Raw genomic sequence first — 21333 nt, 5'->3', positions numbered from 1 at the left:
AAATACCATACTTTATATACCTCTACTCCACTACATTTCAGATAGGCTATACCTTTACTTTTCTATATTTATTTTTCAGCTATTTTATTACTACTTTATAGACCAACAGAACATATGAGGTTAGTATAAAAAATGCTTTTGCCTTTAGTATAAAATTTGAAAGTAGCTGATTAAACTGCACTGTAATTAGGCTAAATTATATTTTTGGTACAATGACTTTTTCTTAAGAAAAAGATGATGAGACTTCTTCGTCTGCTGAAGCAAGAAATGATAAGTAAAGTCTGGACTTCCATCTGAAGGATGGCAGGAGGGGAAGCGGCTCCTCCCTCAGCTGCCGTGCTGCCTGCAGGGTCTGTCTTTTTATTTGGGCCTTTAAAGTGGGACATGATCTAAATCACAGGAATCCGTCACCACACCCAGACCTGCAGGACTGAGCGCATTGGCTTCCCGTTCGTGTTTGCCAGCAGAGGCATCGCCTGCCCCCTTTCCCTAATAGTTCATCTGTGAGGTCGGAAGCGGCTCCGATCCAGACCGGCTCATCCCTCTGAGGCCGCGCCGCACCACCGAGCCTCGCTCCTCGATCCTGTCCACGACCCGTCGCTCCTGACATGGGGAACAGCAAAGCTTCAGCTCTGCTCTCACTCATCGGTAAGTGGGGGCTTTCCTCTGCATGACAGTTATTTAACAGCTTTAATTACTCATTAGATCAGTTAATAAAAAACAATGAATTACATTTAACTACCAAACAGTATATAAAGTAGTTTAAACTGGCTCCCTGTTGAATTGGAATTAAACTTAGTGGTAATAATCCAGTATCATAATAAAACATTCACAGGGTCCATTTTTTCCTGTAAAATGAGTACCATTACTTCAGAGTCTTGACTATCAGCCATAGTTTGAATACTTGGATCTGAGTACTACAACATACTTGCACTCTGTTGTGTGGTACTTTATTGCATTTATCAGACAGCTGCTCACTACAGCTATTTTGGAGCTTGCAGAAGAAGAAATAATCAGACTCTCAACATAAAAGTCCCAGTGACAGTGGAAAAATACTCCAGTACAAGTAAAATGAAAAATGTACAGGGGTATTATCAGTAAAATGTACTTAAACGACCAAAGATTTAAGTCAAGTCACTTAGTCAACCTAAGTACAAATACCTGACAACTGTACTCAAGTGCAGTATTTGGGCAAATGTAGTTAGAGTAGCTAATGTCAGATTAAACATGTCTGAAATGTCATCATTTCTTAACCCGTACATCTAATCCTCTATCTGGGCTGGAAGCATGAACATAGAGGCAGACTATTGCAGCAATTTATAATACCTGGTAGAGTATCTGATTTCCTCTTCTGCCACTTGTTAACTTTGAAGTTTGCCTCTTCAGTAACAAGTCATTACAGATGAAGGAGTCAGATGAAGGACTTTGCCACATACCTGTGTGAATAGGCTGACGCCCATGCTGAGCCCAGAGCCTGAGGGATGCTGAGGGATGTTTGAATAATAAACCATGAATGGGAGATTTATTATTTGAAAGTGCATGCAGTCTGATTAAATCTGTCATTTAGCATTCTTGCTGTTCGGGTTAATTCTAATCATCAAAAAGTCACATAATGAACTTAAGTAGGAAATAATACATTCTAGGTAATATAGACTATTGAGTACCTTGTAGTGGTGGAAGTACTCAGATTGTTTACCTGACCACTAATACAACAAAAAATACTCCATTACTCCCAGCAAAAGTCCTTCATTTACAACCCTTAGAAGTGTTATCAACAAAATATACTTAAAGTATGAAAAGTAAAAGTACTTGTTTGACAGAATAGTCACAGATACAATATAATAATATAATCAGTGGTTTAGTCCAGTGAGGGGTCAGACCCCCCTCTCGAGGGTCACATAATTGATCTGTGGGGTCATAAGATGATTAATGGGATAGGAAAGAAGAAAAAACAAAGTTCTACAACCCAAATTTGTATCATATAATATTGTATTTTTCTTTTCTCTGCTCTTTTCTTAGTAAAGTAACATATAAAGGAAATATTCAAGAAAAGTACACGAACCTCAGTATTGTACTTGAGAGCAGTACTTCAGTAAATATATGTAGGTATTTTCCAATACTCTGAGAATGAACAAATGCTGCAAGTCCTGAGAGAAATATAAATGTAATAATTTTATCATTAGCAGTTTCTAAAAATAAATAAATCACCTCAGAGGTTTGTATATATTCAGTGCAAGTCCAGGATTACTTTGACTGAGAATTATTGATTAATCGGTAATCTATCATGATAACAGTTTACCACTGATAACCATTCCTTCCTTTACTGCTCTCGATCACGTGGGTCATATACTCCACTGTAAGTTTGTTGTTTTCCTTCTTACCTCACACCTGAGTGTTTTCATTTGAATGAGTGTTTCACCTGTTTGTACAAAATGTTGGAATAATACAAGTTTGATTCTCATTGATGTCCATCTTGGGTTTTGAGAACATAACATGCCTTTGCATAAGAGTGAGTCAGTGGCTGGTGATGTAGACTGAAAAGTGATGTAGAAAAGTTGCTTGGTCACCACTTTCAGCTCCAGTGTTTTGTGTACTTTACACCAATCAGCCACATCAGAAACACCCAACAACCAGCGTGTCTCCTCTCACCGAAAACACAGAGGAAAAATATCTCTGCAACCATAACAACAGGTGGGAACAGAAACCCAAAGGACAGGGTTTTACAGCAAGTATAACCAGATTCATAACCAGCCATAACTAGACGCATCTTGCATCCAGATTCATGTGTTTTTCTGTCCTGCCTGCAGGAATGTGGGCGTCTGCAAACGCTACGCATTATTAAGTTGTGCAGGCCGGTACAGGCATGTGGGCCAGGCAACACGAGCCACACCACATAATGTGCTAGGTGGGGTAGTTTACACAAAAAAAAAAAAATTGGCCGGGAATCTGACGTTTCTCTCCAAAAGGGAATGGTTTGAGATTTTTGAGAGTTTTGAATATTTCCTTTAGGCTAGTGTGGCATGTTTAGTGTTATGTAAACACAGTCAACAAACACAAATCATTTTGTGGCTGTTGTGGACTGAATGACCAAGATAACAATGTGTCAAACAACCCTTTACACAATCTACCTGTGTAAAAGGACCATACATAGACTTGGCTTCATTTTAAGGCGAAACATGCCGAAACTATTTGGAACCAGTGCATTATGGGATTGTCCGGCAATAAAAAATATAGAGGCACATGTAGAGAGGTAGGTAGGTAGGTAGAACAAAGCGCTGTCATAAGACAGTGTAGAAATAATAATGTCTTTAGAGTTTGCTGACGCTTGATATGACATCGATAGGCAAATTACAGCTAGTTATAGTAGCACCTTACACACAATGTTGTCTGTTAGTTCTTCCCCATGTCCTTCAATAAAACTTTGACGTTGGTGGCTGTCTCTCCCCTGGAGACGGCTGCGGAGAGATGGTTGGAGTGAACCGTGGTTGTGGGAGGTAGATGTTGCCTCACTCATTTTCTTATACTTTATACTTTTTTCTTGTACTGTCTTCTCACAGCTTTACCGTATATTACGCAGTATAAGTGCAGGAAAAAATCTGCTTCCTACACTGAGCAGTTACACACACACACACACACACACACACACACTACAGGGATAACCTGTGGTTAAAATCAGCATCCATACAAAACAGATCACATATCCAGTGTCACTAATGAGACAAATATTTTCTGTCCAACAGGTGTCATGCTGCTCTGGCCCTATGTACTTACCAAGAGTGTCTCATCCAGACTGCAAACTGCAGACAGCTCCTCTCTACATGCAGGTATTCACCCCGACAACTGTTTGTGTGAAATCTTACGTGCAATTTTCCTGGATATATATATATATAGTTTTATGTGTTGTGTGTGTGTATATATATATATATATATATATATATATATATATAGACAAAACAAGACATATGAGGATATCACCTGGAGCTCTGCGAGGTTACACTGGGGATTTTCACAATTTTCAGACATAGTAGATAAAATCATTAATTAATGAATTGAGAAAATTATGGGTAGATTATTTGATGATAAGAGTTGCAACCCAAAAACGCTGTCTTATACATGTCATTTGATGGTGTTAAAATTGACAATGAATACAAAGGGATATGTGTTGTACACTTTTCCCATGATACAGATGTGATGACCTACAGACACCATTAAAGCTGAAAGTCAGGGTGCTGAAATACAGACCCAAAACAACAAAAAAATATATAGATGTATAAGCATATATAATCAAATGTATATAATCCAATGGAACTATCAGATGTTTTTGGCTTGAAAAATGACTTAAATGATGACTTAAATAATAATAATTAATTGATTTTCTTTCGTTTGACTAAATAATCAATCGACTAATTGTTGCAGCTCTGAAACAAGTTGAAAATATCAAAAATTGGCAAACATTGTTGAAGACTTAATGATTTAAAAGATGTAACCGATTCTGCAAGCCTGTGAGGAATGAGGCCACGTCTATCACAGGGCCTGCAGAGTGCCACTCAGTGAGAATGACGCAGAGTTGCCAATGAACAGGTTTCTCACAGGTGTCTTGTTGTTGGTGTTTCAGGGCAGGGAGAGGAGCGCCATCGTGTGGTGAAGCGGTCAACACAGAGCTGTGACAGCTCGTTTGACAACTACTGCCTGAACAATGGCAAGTGCATGCTGCTGGTGGACATGAACGAGCACCACTGCAAGTATGATCCCGTCTGTGTGTGTGTGTGTGTGTGTGTGTGTGTGTGTGTGTCTGTTACATTTAAACATCATGTGTAATTATGTATGACTCGCCTCTTTGTCTTGCAGTTGTGAGAGGGGCTTTTATGGCCCCAGGTGTGCCAGTCCGGAGCTCGTCATGCAGCCAATGGGAGAGGAGCAGATAATTCTAATCATTTTCTGTGTGAGTCTGCTGATTATAGGTCTGGCTGGAGCTCTGTACTTCTGCTTCAAATGGTGAGTCTTGAGTCTGTGATTGAACGTGTGTGTGAAATAAGCACTCTATTGTTCACGCTGGGAATGATGCTGTGGCTGTTATCAATGCCTGTATTTTAGGGATGTACCTAGGAATTCACCTGACAGTGAGCCAGCTCCTTTTTTGACACCAAATCATTTCATTTTTTTTTATTTTTGAACTGGCCTTTTCCAAATGTGGGAGACTAGCTTTGTTGCCAACTCCCTCTTCTCCTCCTGCACACTGTCTACATTGTCTACATTGTGTTAACGGCTTGTTTGTGCTGCCCTGAAGTGGCCAAAAAATGAGTGATTTCAACAATTTTTATCTACTTGTACGTTACTGGAACATTTTCTGTTATTTTATATTATTTTATCGGCTACTACTCCACTGCATTTTGGAGTAATTTTATATGTTCTTCCTTTTACAGACAAGTCTCACTTTAAACTTATTTTCTTAAAACCAGTGTAAAATAAGTTTATTGTATTTTATTTTATTTTTATTTTTTATGAGTTTCATAGAACAAGGTGACATTTAGCTTCAAAATCAGTAACCCTGTAGCAAGTCTTCTCCCAAGATTCTTATACTCATTTTATAACAACTAAAAAGTAATTGGAATAAGTTCATTTCCGACTGGACTGGCATGTTTCTCATCATAAATAACTCAGTGAGATGGATGTTCCATCACCTCAGATCAGATCATATATGAAGTATTAAAATTGGCTCAACCAGCTGACATTCAAATGCTGATCACACGTTAATGCACAGGTTATAATAATCCATTGGCCTCCTCCAAATGTGGTCCCCAAGTGCAATGAAAAGTAGCTTGTTTTCAAGTTCTTGTTACATGAAAAATGTTTGTGTCCTCTGCCAGTATCTGCATTTACACTGAAACTCTTTTTTCTTTTTTTTTTTTTGCATTTTGTTCTTGGTGACATGTAAATTCAGCTGTAGAGAGTGTGATCATAGATTTTTAGGGTGATTCAAGCCTCTCATGACGTAAGGTCTGGCTCAACATCCTGTTTCATGCAGGGACACGTCAAACCACAGAGGATGATAATGATCTCAAAGCTATTTCTTTGGACACTGAAACTCCATCAACCTGCAGATTGATTCTTTTAAAGGATGGACATGTGGCCTTTTGAGCTACACTAAATGATGTGCTGTGTTTTCTTTTTTTTCCAGGTATAAGAAAAACAGATTCCTGCCTCACCAGAGGCGGCAGGGTTACAAAGGAGTCCAGGCGGTTTAGAGCGTCACACATACACCCACCGCATCCGCAGAAAACAGCAAACCAGCAAAATTTCAACATACAGCCATGTAACTTGACTCGCTACATTAGCCTACACTCAGTGGCTGGTTTACTGGATTGTGCGTGCTCGCAGTACAGTATGTTACAAGGCTTTGGATCACCTTATCAAGTGGGGAGATGGGCACAAAGAGATTAAAACTTAAAAAAAGAAACGGCTTTGTGTGTGTGGGGTCTAATGTTTCAGCTACCCTCATGTATGAAAAGATGAATACTGAGACACACAAAAGCAGTTTCCACCCGTAGTGACACAGGGTCATGGAAAATTAATGGAAAATGAACCATAAAGAGGGGTAAAAGTTGGACCAATGAATGTGTTTCGGATCCCTTGTAGTGAACTGTGCTCTCAGAAGAAGCAAGCGGTGAACCTCCCTGTGTGCCTTTTTCAGCTTCCCAGTTCAAAAGCCTTCCACACTTCAGATCCCGGTTTTGAATGGTTGCAATCATATCATCATGTTTTAGTTTCTTCACATTAGGCTGAACGTAAGCTCTGATTTCAGGATTTCAAAGAGCTCATCTTTGAGGTTCAGCGAGGTTGCATATCTTGTATCCTCTTTTTAAATATCCCTCAGAGACAAAAATAAAACTGATTGAGAATAAAAAATGTTCAGGTCTTCACCATCGTGCTGCCTTCCCTCTTTTAAACTGCGTGCTCAAGCACAGATTGACACGGTTTTATCATTCGTTAAATCTTGTTGTTAAGTTATAGCTAGTATTTCTGCTTTGTTTAGCTTTTATTTATTGTTGCTTTGTGCCCTGTTTTTTTTTTTTAGCTATGACAAATATTAAAAAATATCCAATGTTGTCATTATTACTGGCCACTGAGTGTAACAGTTGTGTGTTTTACTATTTGAGTCTTTGTTTGGTCAGAATGTGTTCTCGTTTTGATAATTTATTTTAAAGTATTAATGTGTACACTGGAAACTCTGTTACTGCTACAAACCTGAATACAGCTGGATTTTTTTTTTTACTCCTGTATGAATTTCTGTCTTTGTTTCAGTGCCCTCTGTCGTACTTCACTGCTGTCTGAAGGGCAAAGCTGAGAGTCTTCACATTCTTCTCATGTCTGATATATGCAGTTCTCACATTTTTCCTCCATGTGATCAATAATTAGAAAATATCTCTTTACCACACAGATGATCACCAAATGCTGCACAATGACTGCAGCTTTTTTGTATGACATTTTTGCAATAGCAGTATTAGCTGTATAAACGTGTTAAATATAATTAAAGAAAATACATTTCAAATTTGCAGCTTGTCCTCTTTCGTTTTCATTTCTCTCAGTTCATAACAGAGATTCTTTTCTGGATTTCAGATTTAGTTTGAAATTTAATTTGTACCAAGTACGTATTCATTGGTCTTTTGCCACAATAATACTTTCAAAATGTTGGTCTGCTGAGTAACATTTTACAGTTAGTAAAAGTGAACCATCTTGAAAGTAAGATAAGTTTCCAAATGTAGGTTACAGGAGGACAGTATGTGTTATCTCAGACTGTAGCTCCTTCAGGTAGAGTTCTGCTTAAAGACTCATGGTGTAGCTTCACATATCCTAAAAACCTCTTTAGATCTGTAGTTCTTTTTTTTTTTCTAAAAAAATACAATGAAAATAATAAGACTGACACACGGTGGTAGCAGTGGGAAAGTGTAGTATAACTCAGCCTAGCTGCGTCATAACAAAATGTTTTACAGAGGTTGGATCACCTGGCTGGTAACCGTTGTTATCTCCTGCTGTCGGGAACTAGATGTTTTGTTAGGTTTGCAGGTTTAGGAGGATTTGAAAGCAAATCACCTCAGGGATGTGCAAATTTATTGAAATGAAAGTCACATGTTTAACACTTGTAATGACTTTAAAAATTCTTTAACAAATCTAAGATCCTACTGTTGCACCGTCCATACTTGGTGCTAATGCAGACATGTTCCTGTGCACACTTAAAACTGTCAAGACCCATACACTCCTATATGATGCCAGGATGGACGGATAGAAGAATCTGTGAAAATGATCAAACTATAATGGGTGCTTATTAGTCAGCAGAGTCACCTTCACTGACACTTACATACAATCACATTACTACATTATATTACTACTCACATTACTTGTTTCACTCGAGAGTGGTGCACAGAGACTACGTGTGAAACTAAAAGCATAATAGATACCTTGATCCCTCTGATTAAACACTAATGATACTGAAGGATTATAAAATGAAAATGATTCTGTTTTATGAGTCTTTATTTTTGTGTTTATCTCTTTTATAGTTTACAGGAACGTCAGGTAACACGTTGAGTGCCCCTATTTAGTATCTATAAGCAGTATACAAACATTCCACAAATGTTTAGACATTTTATTAAGGATTCCTATGAGGACATATTTTATATTATTACAACTTTCTTTTACTATATTGTCATTATTACCAATTATACACCAGCCTCCACTTATGCGTGTCCACAGGAGGAGTTAACAGCAGATGAATAAATGCTTCCATCTGCTTTAACCTAAGTTATAGTGAGCTACAAACCATTTATCAAATATGAATGTACTGATTATAAATGCTAGATAAGTGCACTCAAACTCAAGTGTTGCCATTTCATAATTCCTCTTAAAACAACAAAACAATTTCTATGTTTGTAGCATGGCAGTCATCATCTGACCCACTGAGTGCAGTGTCCGGTGTCAAGTTAATCAACAACACCACTTTAGTCTTTGCACCCTCATTAGTGCTTCAACCAGAGTCAATGAGCTGTTTTTAACACCTCACTGAAGCATCGTTATATGTCCTGTATGCTAATGAACAGCAGTGTTCACACATAAACATTAACTCACCTACAGACGCTGCTCTATTTACAGCATATGTAAAAACACGTAAGAATGTACTTACACACACAAAGACCCGCAAACACGCCCACAATTTGTTCTAAATATAAGACCTGTGGATAAACATATCGGAAGTTCAGGACATGCTGCTTTAATCACCACAGTGTCCTCATTATAGGTAACTGCTATTACCTAATTACTGCATAAGTAATAGTAGATTACTCATGCAGTGAGTAATGTGGTTGGTGGAAGCCACACTAAGCTGCATCATTGCGTGTTCTTTAACAAAACAAAATGTCCACGTGTACATACACATACACATTTGTTTTTTTGTTGCGCAACACTGGTTCATTTTCAGTGTTATTTTTGTCAGACACCCTAGTGGCATGGCTGCCGAGATGGTAAGGTCGGTCTGTCGTTTGGTTCACCACTTTGGTCCAGACTGAAATATCTCAACAACCACCATGAGATTTACAGACATTCATGTTGGCAAGAGGAGGAATGCTACTAACTTTGAGCCCCTGACTCTCTGTCCAGAATCGTAAGAGGTTGATATTCATGGGTTTGAGGGAAATGGCTCGATAACTGTTGGATAGTACAACTCCCACCTTTTGGACTAATTCTGGTGCACAAGCAGAAACTCTTCTTTCTGTCAGCGAATAACAGCCTGGATGCTGAAGTATATAGGCCAGACTCGGACCAAGGACCCAGGCATATGTTAGGCCAGAAGTTTCATTTTCTCATTGCCATCATCCTTGACTGCACATTTATAACACTTACTATTGGAAATCAACACAAACTGCTTTTTGTCAGGTTGAAATACAACAGTCACCTGAATGGCATTTATGCAACCAGCCTCACCGAGCTGCTAATGCGTGTGCAGACGCTTAGTCTTGTTTACAGTTATTCTGTATTTACATGTTCGTACATCTCAGGTTGTGTTTCATGTGGGCAATAATCCCTTCTCCAGAGGTGGAGGTGGTTTAATCATAATGGCTACTGAGCTTGTGTAAAAATGCATGATTCAAAGTTTTATCCAAATAGATACGGCTGTAATTGTGTGTCATAAAGTTTTCGCCCCTCACGCTATATTAGCTACACAGTAGCGTGTTTACAGTGGGCGGCTGTTATGAGGTGCTTCTCTCCAGGCTTGTGTCAGACTTTCCACACATTCATATCACACATCCTCAATGCCATTACACATAATCCAAACAATTTAATTCCGGCTGTTATAAACAAAATGTGTCAGGAGCTTCTGGTCGTAGCTGAGGCCAAGGAATGAGATGGAGAAGTTCCCAGCATTCCTAGAGGGCTTCTATTGGATTCCACAGGAGCACAAATTATGGGACAAGCATTGACTGCAGACACAACAACATAACAACACACCCTTCTGTGCAGCATCCCCACCCAAGCCATAAGGTCACCTCTTGGTTACAGTGTACTAAAATAGTAACGCTTGCCATCATTTAATCAAACCACACACGAGATAATTCAGACACAGAAAGACGCCCTGTTAAACAATACGACATATACACTTAATTTTAAAATAACATAACAGATTTGGTGCATTTTAATAACCGGCAGAATAAGAATTGACCTAAAATAATATATACTTGTGAAAAGAAGTCATTCTGCCCGCTGTTCACCATTAAACACAATTAAAAGATGATTTATCTTGTAAAATCTCACAGTGAAAAAGCAGAAGGTGGATTTATTTATGATTATCACATTACCATTTTTAGACCTTCTCCTCACCATTTTCCCTTATATGTACATACTACAACTAATTAATTATCAATGACACACAATCATAAAAACTTATTTTATGCTTACTGCCATCACTGACCATCTTTGTACCTTGAGTAAAGTGCAGCTGATCTCGGTCACAATGATTACAAAATGTGTGTATCATTGTTGCCAAGTGAGAACACTTGGCAACTGTTTATTTTTATTTATTTATTTTTTTAATCTGTTTTTGGTAGATTTTCATTTTTCATCTCTTTAAGCTCATTAAAGCCAATAATGATTTGAAGAATGAAAAAATAAACTGTAAAATAAATCTGAGTTTTTTTCAGTTTCTGGTTAAGTAGACACTCCACAACATTCTGACCTGATAAGAGGACGATGAGTGTGTTGGGCTGTGTGTGTGTGTGTGTGTTTGTGTGTGTGTGTGTGTGTGTGTGTGTGTGTGTGTGTGTGTGTGTGTGTGCGTGTGCATGTGTGTGTCACTAATGGATTGACTGTGTAATTATTGCCTTATTCATGACCAGAGAGGGAGAAATGAAGAAGCAATAACAATTAAAGAAGCAGGAGCAAATGTCTGTGTGTGTTTTAATGGGGACGAGAAACAAGTCAGAATACATCAAACTGCTCTGTGTCTCAATCTCATTCAGACTAATTATTCTCCAACAGAAGTTTGTCATGTGTGAAAAGCTGAGGTGCAAAATGTGTTGCCTGAGGCAGATTAATCACTAGACACACACACACACACACACACGCACACACACACACCCTTCTTTCTCCTTGGAGTTGAGAGGCAGGCGTTGGTCTATAAAAGCTGCACCCAGCAGAGGTAAAGAGAGCACAGCACAATCTCTATCGGCAGGGGACAAGCAGACGCCTCACACTCAGGCACACACACACACACACATTGATTTGCACAGGACTGTCATACACAAAACACTCTCCTCCCGGGATATGAACACTCTCGTCCTCACCTGTCTCTTGTGCCTCGGTAAGTTGGGCCTTTATTCTGTGTGTGTGTGTTTGTGTGTGTGTGTACAGAGCCAGTAAATGAATGAAATGGAAAGAAGAGAAATGTAAAGTGGTATGAGGACAGAGGAGGAGGGGGTGGGGGAGGGCTACAGGTTGGGGGCAAGAAAGGAAGAAATGTCTCTGCAAGCGAGGACTTGTCAGGCAGGTTTTAAAAAAAGAGTTTTCTTGAGAAGTGCAGCGCCTCTGGTTCTCAGGATGTATCTGAACACTTCCCAGGCCGAGTCATTGTACAACAGCACCAGATGCTCAAAAGGTCAACATATTTCAAATACTTCAGTGTTGTTCTTGTTTTGTGTGAATGATGCGTTCAGGTACAGCACTGTTTGGGATGTGGACAGGTTGTACTGGTTTTAGTGTTAATACAGCATCTGTCTGATTTGCGGGCTCGGATTACTCTCAATATTTTAAGATGAATGGATGAGTCAGATGTCAAGGGGCCAAGAATTCTGAATACAATGCTGATAGAAAGTAACCAAGCAAGCTTAGGTTCCTGGTGACCATAGAAGAAGAATAAAAATACTGGCTGCCATTTTATCACTTTCTTTCCTGGTTACTTTTAAAGCATAAAAAATACATTTCCCAGATATTTTTCATTCATTTCATCAACTTGCGGCAACAGGTTCTAGTCTGAGTTTGGTTTCTAGCTTCGCAAGAACCTTCTTTATCTTCCCAAACACTGTAGACGTAAAACACTGAGGTCCCGTGATGCAAACCTTGACCCTAATCGCTCCTTGCTGCTTATCATTTTCATATCTCTATGTATATTTGACGTAATCTCACTCATTTTTTTCTTTGTGTCCTTTTGGTTTTACAGTAGTCTTCAGTTCTCTAGGTGCACAGGGATCTGACGACACATACTCCAGTGGACTAGCCGTAGTGACTGGGGGTCCAGCCTCCGGGGAGGGCCTCCAGAGTCTGCTCAGCGACGATGACGAGCTGGAAATAGACGAGGAGCTCTCAGGAGGGGACAACGAAAATTTCAGCCTTCATGGTACGACAACCAAAACAAGCTCTTTTCCTCTTGAACTTTATTTTTTATTCAAATTCTGGGTAGTTTGTGATCAGTAAATATACTTTGTCTAAGTGTGATGGGGAAGTGAAGAAACAAAACTGGCTGATGATACTCTTCAGTTATTGTACATTGTGTTCAGTTGAGCAACAAAAGCTTAGGACATTAGTTTTGAAAATTGCTAATTTTAAGACATTTCTCCTCCTTAAATGGGCTTTGAGATAGTGTGGAACAAAAGTCACTAATTTGTTGATCATTTTCTTGACCTACATATACATGTTGAATTGAAATACATTATTTTACCCACACGTTAGTAAAAACATCCAAGTAGTAATGTTGACAGCTAAAAGATGATGATATCAAATAGCTCCTTTTGTCATTTTAACCCCAAAAAAACAAAAAACAGCCAAACTACCCTGTAAGGATAAAATTCATCTTGTGAACCATTTGAAACTACGATGTAGAAACTCCTCAAAGTTTGAATTGAAATGATGGCATGAACCTTTCTCCTGCTGCAGACTCACACCCCAGTAAAGATGAGAAGAAGAAAAGGAAAGCCAAAGGCAAGAGGAGGAGCAGGCAAAGGAGCAAAAACACGACTCCTTTCAACCCCGAGCACACGGACTTCACCAACGGATACACGTCAACTCTCACCACCACAGAGGATCCCTGCACCTCCACCCACCTGGGCTACTGTATTCATGGTTACTGCAAGCACATAGAGGGCCTGCAGGAGCCAGTGTGCATGTAAGTGCAGCGTCAGTTCACTTTGGGGGTTTGCATGCTCTGTGGTTAGTGAGAGGCAATAGTGGATAAAATGAGCATCATCAGAATAAATAATCCGAAGTTTCCAACAGGAAAGAACAAAAAAATGTATGACTATATGGTTAAATTAATATATTAGTAAACCATATAATATTACTGTAGGAATACTGCTGTTTTACTTTTTGAATAATTGGGCATAGTCAGTATTCACTACTCAAAGTTCAGCAGCTGACGCCACATTTACTGCTTCTGTTGCCCTGTTGTTCATTATTAACAAAATGTACTTCTTGGCTGATCAGTTTGTTCTGCTACCTCTTGCTCTGCAGATGTATGAAGGGTTACGATGGGGAGCGCTGTGGGATCCAAACTCTGGAGACCCGGACCAGAGAGAGCAGTGACACTGAGTTGATGCAGACGGTCTTAGTAATCATTGCTGTGGTCCTGTCAGTCATCAGCTGTATCGCCATCCTGCTCATGACCTGTGCTCAGTGAGTACGCATGTGTCAGACACGTGGCACACACTTTGATTTCAAAGCCGCACTACAGGCAGTCCTCGTCTACAGAGCTTTCAGAAGGAGCAGAGGGTAGTGGTAGTGGGTGGGAAGCCAGTGAGGGATCTCAGGCCCAAATCATGAAGAAAGGTGACAAGGAAAGACTTTCAAGATTTACCCTGTTTCCGATAATTATATATATTATTGGGAAGAGAGATGTCCACAAACTGACACTAACAACTAACAAAAAGTGGGTGACAGCAACAGATGTGTCCAGAAAAAGCTGGAATCGCCGACATTATATGTTTTGGCTGCTTCACCCCATTTTTATAAAGTATTATTAATCCATGGGGTTGATTAGCACGAGAATGCTGTGTGCAGTTTATGCAGGATCTCTCGGTACTGAACATAAAAATGTTCAAGCTTTTAACTCTTGCTGCTGTGTAGAGTTGCGAGCCTAGTCAAGAGACAACTCTGGTTTCAGTGGATTAAATTTAAGAATCAAAACTCACAAGACTATATATAACCAGGTCACAATATATTGATAATCAGTGTGATATTTGGTATTGTGTTTCACAATAGCTGGGAGTATAAAAAGACAAGACCTGGTGCCAGTGGTTTGGAAAATAAGGTTGTCTTATTCTTCTTCATCCTTTATCATTTGTATAGAGCAGATTACTGCAGCTTTAAGTGAATACGCATGAGGGCAACCCTCCACACCCCGGCAAATCCCAACACACATTAGAAAACCCACACATTTGAAACAGTTCTTGGCATCCAGACACACTGACACATCAGAGGGCACATAACACACCCAAACACACCCACAATATAAAGGTGTTGCTCACCACTCTAAAAAGAAGGCCTCAACGTCCTCTATAACGTTCATGTCCCATTCTTACTTTCATTGTGCACTGGAGGTGAAATCTACAATTTCACCACATATTGTGCCGTATCAATGAACGCATCTATTACTCATACTTTATTTTAAATTATCTATTACTTCCTGTAATATTTTGACAACTCATTTTCAGTAGAATCACAAGTTCCTTATCAATGTGTAACTGAATCACAGCTGTTATTTGAATGTGGGACAAAGTCAATAGTCCAGGAGAGTGCAAATATAACAGCAACAGTGCAATTAAAGCTTTATAGCCAGTGTGAGCCAGCAATACTGAAGTGGGTGAGGGTGAAGGGAGAGTGGATTTTTTTACTGGGAAAGAGAAACAAAATTGATAGTAATGTTGAAAAAGGATTCATTTTAATAATCAATATACTTTATTGGCTGTCATCCATTGAATTACTGCCAAAACACAAACAAAAACACAATTTCTCTAGACAGGATCAAAGCTATGTAGCTGATTCTGCATTCCTGCCTTTCAAAATAACTTTACTGTGATCATCTGATAATCACATGAGTTATACTCCGCTTTTATACTCATGTTGAATGTACTTTGTAGTTACAGGTCACATAAAAACTACCTGGCATCCTACCTGGGAACTGGGACGGAGCAGGAGAAGTTACAGAAACCTGTTGGTGACGTCGTGGTGTGAGGGCGTTGAGTTACAATGAGGTAAGTGTCAAGCCATTGAACTTTTGACCAAGTTATGTACTTCTTTACAGCTCCGCTATTACTCTGAGTTCACACTGAAGCTGTGAAGCAGCTTTGTCTTGTGGTCCCAGTCTTGAAAAGGGACCCCGTGTAAAAAGATAGTTTTAAGACATGAACTGTGTAATGTGCTCTTTTTTTTTTTTTTTTTTTGGTCAAATTGCTTGATCTTTTACTGTTATAGTACACACAGAAAGGTCACTGTTCAAATTGCTGTTTTACCAACAGCCAGAAAGCTAAAGCTGTTGTGTGTACTATTATAGAAAATTGGGAAATTAGCAAATTTGCATTCGCATCACATTTTTGAATAGCTGCCACTTAACTTTCAATCAGCTGTTTCTTTACTGTACTGGTTGTTTTATGGAGGGCAGTAAGGGCCCAACAACAAATATTTGCAAAGGGCCCCTTGAGAGTTTATCCTGGCCAATAAGCCTTGGTCTCTTAACTCTTTATCAGTTATGTAACCAAAATGCATATTTAAGATCCCATAATAGAGTTCTCAATTTGAAATGAGTTAGCTAGGCCATTAAAAAGTAAGTCTTTGACATTTCCACCAATTTACATTATCTTAACTAGCTACAGTAATTAAATAATTTATGCAAGAATTATAAAATGAGTAGCTTTTGTTTTTGCATACCTTTGTTTAAACCGCATACATTTGTTTTGATAATTAATGCGAATGTTGGGGATAAAACTGCCCCCGTTGTAATTTTAACTGGTGATGAATCTTGCCTCTGAGGACTTAATCCTCAGAGGGTGGTGTCTGGCCTCTTCTCACATGAATCAAACAGGAAAGAGTGGGCTCAGAGAGTGACAGAAGAGCTCGAGTACGCTTGTTGTTGTTATTGAATACAGCAGGTTGCATCACACTGAGAGGAATCCCCACTAGAAGAATTAGTCAGGATTAGCCAGGGGTGTCTTGGCCTATCCCATCGCGGCGCTGCATACCAGCGTAAAGAAAAACCACACGCTCGATTGTACACATTCACCTGTGTGTCCAAACAATAACAGTACTGACACACTGACTGTACACGTGATGACCTTGCTGTAAGAGCTTAATTACTACATTTACATGTGGTCAGATCTCACTGAGCAACCCACACACACGTGCAGACTTCACGTGTTTAGATACACAGAAATTTTAGCCTCAAGACAAACATGCGGCCGCACATCGTTTTCCTCATAGCTTGTGTTTCGCTCACTGTCAACCCTGAGGAAAGCAAGTCTGACTCATACATAGGCTACAGTATTATGACATGCTTATTAGTTTGCAGGCTTTTAAATAGTTTTATTCAAGTATTTAAAGGATCATTTTATTTTTTTATGACTTACTCACCAAGACAGTTGCTGAAATATGGATCCTGATGTGGGAAATGTGAGACATTTAGACAGATTACAACAGTTTATCCAGATTAGTTAAACCACTTTATTTGGTGAATTTTGGTGAAATTCTGAATTTTTACTTTCAATGCTAAAAACATGTTGTCTGTGCAGTTATTTTAAGCTATTTTAAAATAACTGTTACATGGTTGTTTTTTTTTAAGGAAAAGATTTCACTTTTACTTTTAAAATGTTGTTTCTGTTTTCGTATCAGTTAACCTTTGATTTCTCTCTATCTTCCCTTAGCCATCTGCACGATTCAAAGGCGAAGCAGACCAGAGGACTCTGAGGACCCGACAAAGAAGTAGAACTGATAGACTGCTTCATTAAATGCTGTGTAAAAGAAACACTGTCCAGGACTTGTTAGAATGTAATTTATTCAGTGTGATTATTTATTGCTAATGACTGTGTGAGTCTTTTCATGTTGGTCTATTGTTATGATGTCTATTATGTGAGAATGCTGAGCATTCAGTCCTTTGATGATCTGTAGGTTTGGTTTTATTTATTGCACTGCTGTTGTTATAGGTCAGAGAAACACTCTTCATCTCAGTCTGGAAAAGGGATGGAATTTGATCGCCAATAAAGTGTCTCAGTGTTATGTGAAAGTGGTATTTATTCATGCCTGGCTTTTGTGTTTACATTCCCATCTCTGGATGCATCCCATGCCCCAGCAGCCTGCTCACACAAACACCTCAGCCTTTTAGCCAAACACAGATTCAGCAGACAAGAATAACCCGGAGACAGGCTCTCAGAAAACTCTCTGGCATCACTGAGGAATTCAGAGAATCATGAGAGCAACACAAAAGCATGAGAGACTGGAAAGTGTCTGTGTGACACGCTGGACCGTCAAATCAATCTGTACCAATTCAGTGCTTAAGCATATGAAGAGGAACCAGCTTATTTTGAGTAAAAACACACAGATATATGCTGTACACCGGAATCAAACCACACTCACAAACACACAAGCCATTGTGTTGCTATGGCACTGCAAGTGTTTTTAAACAGTCGAGTGACGTCCAAAAGCTGGACGTGCAGTCGATGCACTGCTGCTCAGGTAGATTAGGGAAATAAGCAGAGGCGTGTCTGACCTGAGCTATTTAGAGACTGTCCAGGTAACCTGAAGTTCTCTAACACAAATGCAAACAAAGACTTGAACATAATTAGATGCTTCAGGACAAAGGAGCTCAGAATATACTGTTCACAAAGAAGGCAACAGAGTTTCCCAAGCACAGGTTTGTTACAAAGTGCAGCACAGAAATCAGGAGTCGCTGATTGAAAGAAACAAAAAGGATGGAAGGAAAACAGAAATACTTACATGCAAAAAGAGGATAAAAACATGTCAAGCTTAAAGTTGAGCTTTAATGAAGAGTGTCAACCCCAAACAAACTTCCCTTTTAATGGCACTGTTTGAAGGTTTGACCTGCATGATTTACATACATTATATATGTAGTCCACACACTGTTAACATTCCTATTCCCTTTGCAATCCTGCATAAATATGCGTAATGCATATTTTGGAATAAGCAGTCAGTAAATTTAGTTAGTAAAGTTTTTTTTTTTTCCTCTTTCCTCTATATCTCACAATAAGTTGCTTTAACATTATTAAAATCATTTTGTCTTACAGTATCATATATATTCTGAATCAGCTTGTTTCAGCTCTTCATTTGAGCTGTACAACGTTTACACCTTTTATGTCTGCATCATTATATAAAATGAGAATATTCCAGGTGTTGTGTACAACGTTTTATACTGCACACATTTCTTTAAAATTTGACCTGACATATTTGGTGTCTTTGGGGGAATCTGGATTTAAATCTGGTATTTACAATGAAGTTCTGTGGGTTTACAAAAAGCTTGGCTGCACAGTTTGAGCTGAAATGATTCGTCATCAGCACATCAGTGGGATTTAAAGAAGGATGTTAAGGGTGAGAGACTGAGTTGGAATCTCTGTTATTTATTGCCGGTGTTTTGGCGTGACAACTTTCATGCTGCTACAAGGTTGTATCACTCTGCCGCAGCTCAACAGGGAAAAACAGTGAGGGCAGTGTAGTCACACCAGGAAGGGATCACTTCATGGCGAGGAATGATTACAAACTAGGGATTTTTCCTTTTTTTTTTTTTTTTACTGACTGACATACGTACGGGACTATGTCTTGCTGTAAACTGGTGAACTTTGGAGGCACTGGTTACCTTTAGACAGAGCCAGGCTGGCTGTTCCCCCACTGTTTCCAGTCATTGTGCTTAGCTAACTGAATCAAAACAATTCTTCTAAATGTCTGAAACTTTCCTTTAAATCATTATCTGAAAACAAATGTTGCTAAACGGACAGTTGCCTTATGATCGGATGTTTGGAATAATGTGATACAAGACCAGTATTTGCACTTTAATTGCCGTACAAAGGCTCTGACTCACCTGCCAGGACACAACAGTTTCCAGTTACCTTAATAAAATAAGGTTTCACTCTGTTTGTGTGTGCGTGTGTGGCGTTGCGTCACTAGTGGGGAAAAGGTGAGGCAAGGTGGGCAGCTCATCCAGTACACGCAGGTGATGCAAGTTGAAGTAAACATTTACTCTTGCGTGTGTGAGACAGTGATCCCCATGCCAGAAATGGTTATTTAAACATGCCGAAAACCGTCATAAACACTCGTGCATTCAGCCATTTGACAAATATAAGTTAATATGGGTGTGGTGAGCTTTGATAGTTTCGGTGGCACTGAGGTGGGCCTGTGAGCTTTTGTGGGTGGCTATGGAAACAGAGTAAACATGCAGGCAGATGGTTGGTCAGTGATAATTCACTTAGAGCTCAAATAAAGGACATGCTGGAATTTCCTGGGCGTGGTAACATTTTTTCCTCCACCTTTACAAAGGAGCAGGTCAGTTGCCAAGGACAGCACTTTTTTTTTTTTTTTAATTGACTATTATCTTTATTTTCGTTTCTCACACAGACTTCTAATTCACCAAAATGACACAGGTAATTAAGCAGGTAGTTTTTATTCCTGCTAGTGGCCTGGCTCTGTGGATGACAGTCAGTTGCCCCCCGCCCCACACACTTTGGTCCAGACTGAAACATCTCAACTGGATGGACAGAGTTGGGGAGTAACAGAATATATGTCACACAGTTGAATACTCGGATACATTATAAGCAAGTGTATTTAGTTACAGTCACAGTTTAAATAGGTGCTAATTAACAGAGCTACATGAATAGAATCAATAGATTACATGAAGGTACTGCTTGTTTTATGCCTGCATTAGTCACTCTGAATTTTAAAAGTAGCCGAGTCGTAGTTTAGTTGACCGAATTCAGATCAGCCTGTTAGCATTGCTGCCATAGTAGCTAGCTGAGCGTGTCTAGCTAACAAACAAACCACAAAGTGGAGACCAGCAAATTTACAGCATGCATAATGCGTACTATGTTTTTTTAATCCAGACTTATGTTATTGTTATTTACAGCTTTTTCACCCATTTCCTGTTGTGGTAAAACAGCAAAGGTAAAAACGTCTTTTTCTGGTGCATTTTTACTTTAAGAGGATTAGTTGCAAGGCGACTTAAGTGAAAACAAAACATTTATGGAACAGTAAATTCACATGCTTTTATTTTCATCTTGTTTACTGATTTTCACTCAAACATGATGCCGTGGAGAATAAAAACTCAAGGAAAAACTCTTCATCCTTTTCACCTGAGAAAACATCATCATCGGAGTGACTCTTGCTTTCAGTCTACTTCAGGTTCATTCATTCACAGTGTTAAATGTAATCATACCGCATGACAATGTTGAAGTAGTTCAAGCCATTTAAAGTACATCATTCAAATCTGCAGTGAATTACATTTTAAGGTTACATTTTAAAAGTAACCCTCCCAACACTGTGGATGGATTGCTGTGAAGTTTTCTACAGGCATTCATGGTCCCAAGATCCCCTGACTTGTAGGTTGACAATTATAGTTTATCTCAACAACTACTTAATGGATTGCCCTCACGCTGAATTATAAAAACTTTGCTGATACCTAAAGCTTGCTTCTGGCGCCACCACCAGGTCAACCTTTGAACTCGTCAGAGACTTAGGATCATGACCAAATACCTGCAAAAGTAACGACAGTCCCATCGGATGTTCTCAGCTGTGAATCATGATTAGTGCTAATTATCAACAGTCAGAGAGTAGAGCATGTTTAGACAAGAAATGGAGTTGTTGCTAAAT

General features: G+C 39.1%; 2 protein-coding genes across 3 annotated transcripts; both read left to right on the top strand.

Annotated features, from left to right (window-relative positions):
- The first annotated feature begins 269 nt into the window (after window positions 1-269).
- LOC139624384 (proepiregulin-like) lies at window positions 270-7553 on the top strand. The gene is made up of 5 exons (XM_071483460.1): window positions 270-648; window positions 3741-3824; window positions 4616-4742; window positions 4849-4995; window positions 6179-7553. Exons 1-5 carry the CDS (start codon window positions 609-611, stop codon window positions 6243-6245), a joined length of 465 nt encoding a protein of 154 aa, XP_071339561.1. The 5' UTR covers window positions 270-608; the 3' UTR covers window positions 6246-7553.
- Window positions 7554-11672: 4119 nt separating this feature from the next.
- areg (amphiregulin) lies at window positions 11673-17746 on the top strand. Of its 2 annotated transcripts, none has more exons than XM_071483458.1 (6): window positions 11673-11845; window positions 12701-12877; window positions 13414-13642; window positions 13987-14148; window positions 15612-15725; window positions 17388-17746. In XM_071483458.1, exons 1-5 carry the CDS (start codon window positions 11809-11811, stop codon window positions 15703-15705), a joined length of 699 nt encoding a protein of 232 aa, XP_071339559.1. In that variant the 5' UTR covers window positions 11673-11808; the 3' UTR covers window positions 15706-15725; window positions 17388-17746. The 2 variants fall into 2 exon arrangements, with proteins under 2 accessions (XP_071339559.1, XP_071339557.1); XM_071483456.1 differs by having other exon boundaries at window positions 11704-11845; window positions 12704-12877; window positions 17388-17525.
- Window positions 17747-21333: the final 3587 nt, after the last annotated feature.

The sequence above is a fragment of the Trachinotus anak genome, unplaced genomic scaffold (genome assembly GCF_046630095.1).
Source record: "Trachinotus anak isolate AG129_WGS33_773 ecotype Australia unplaced genomic scaffold, CSIRO_AGI_Tana_v1 ptg000008l, whole genome shotgun sequence".
Classification (NCBI taxonomy): Eukaryota; Metazoa; Chordata; class Actinopteri; order Carangiformes; family Carangidae; genus Trachinotus; species Trachinotus anak.
This window is presented reverse-complemented; position numbering and strand designations above follow the sequence as displayed.

What these genes read in the sequence shown, in the direction of transcription:
- LOC139624384 (XM_071483460.1), top strand. Translation starts at nt 609, where the DNA reads ATGGGGAACAGCAAAGCTTCAGCTCTGCTCTCACTCATCG. An exon ending in AGCTCTGCTCTCACTCATCG is followed by an intron (nt 649 to 3,740) that starts GTAAGTGGGGGC and finishes TCTGTCCAACAG; the next exon opens with GTGTCATGCTGCTCTGGCCC. An exon ending in ATGAACGAGCACCACTGCAA is followed by an intron (nt 4,743 to 4,848) that starts GTATGATCCCGT and finishes TTTGTCTTGCAG; the next exon opens with TTGTGAGAGGGGCTTTTATG.
- areg (XM_071483458.1), top strand. Translation starts at nt 11,809, where the DNA reads ATGAACACTCTCGTCCTCACCTGTCTCTTGTGCCTCG. An exon ending in CACCTGTCTCTTGTGCCTCG is followed by an intron (nt 11,846 to 12,700) that starts GTAAGTTGGGCC and finishes TTGGTTTTACAG; the next exon opens with TAGTCTTCAGTTCTCTAGGT. An exon ending in CTGCAGGAGCCAGTGTGCAT is followed by an intron (nt 13,643 to 13,986) that starts GTAAGTGCAGCG and finishes CTTGCTCTGCAG; the next exon opens with ATGTATGAAGGGTTACGATG.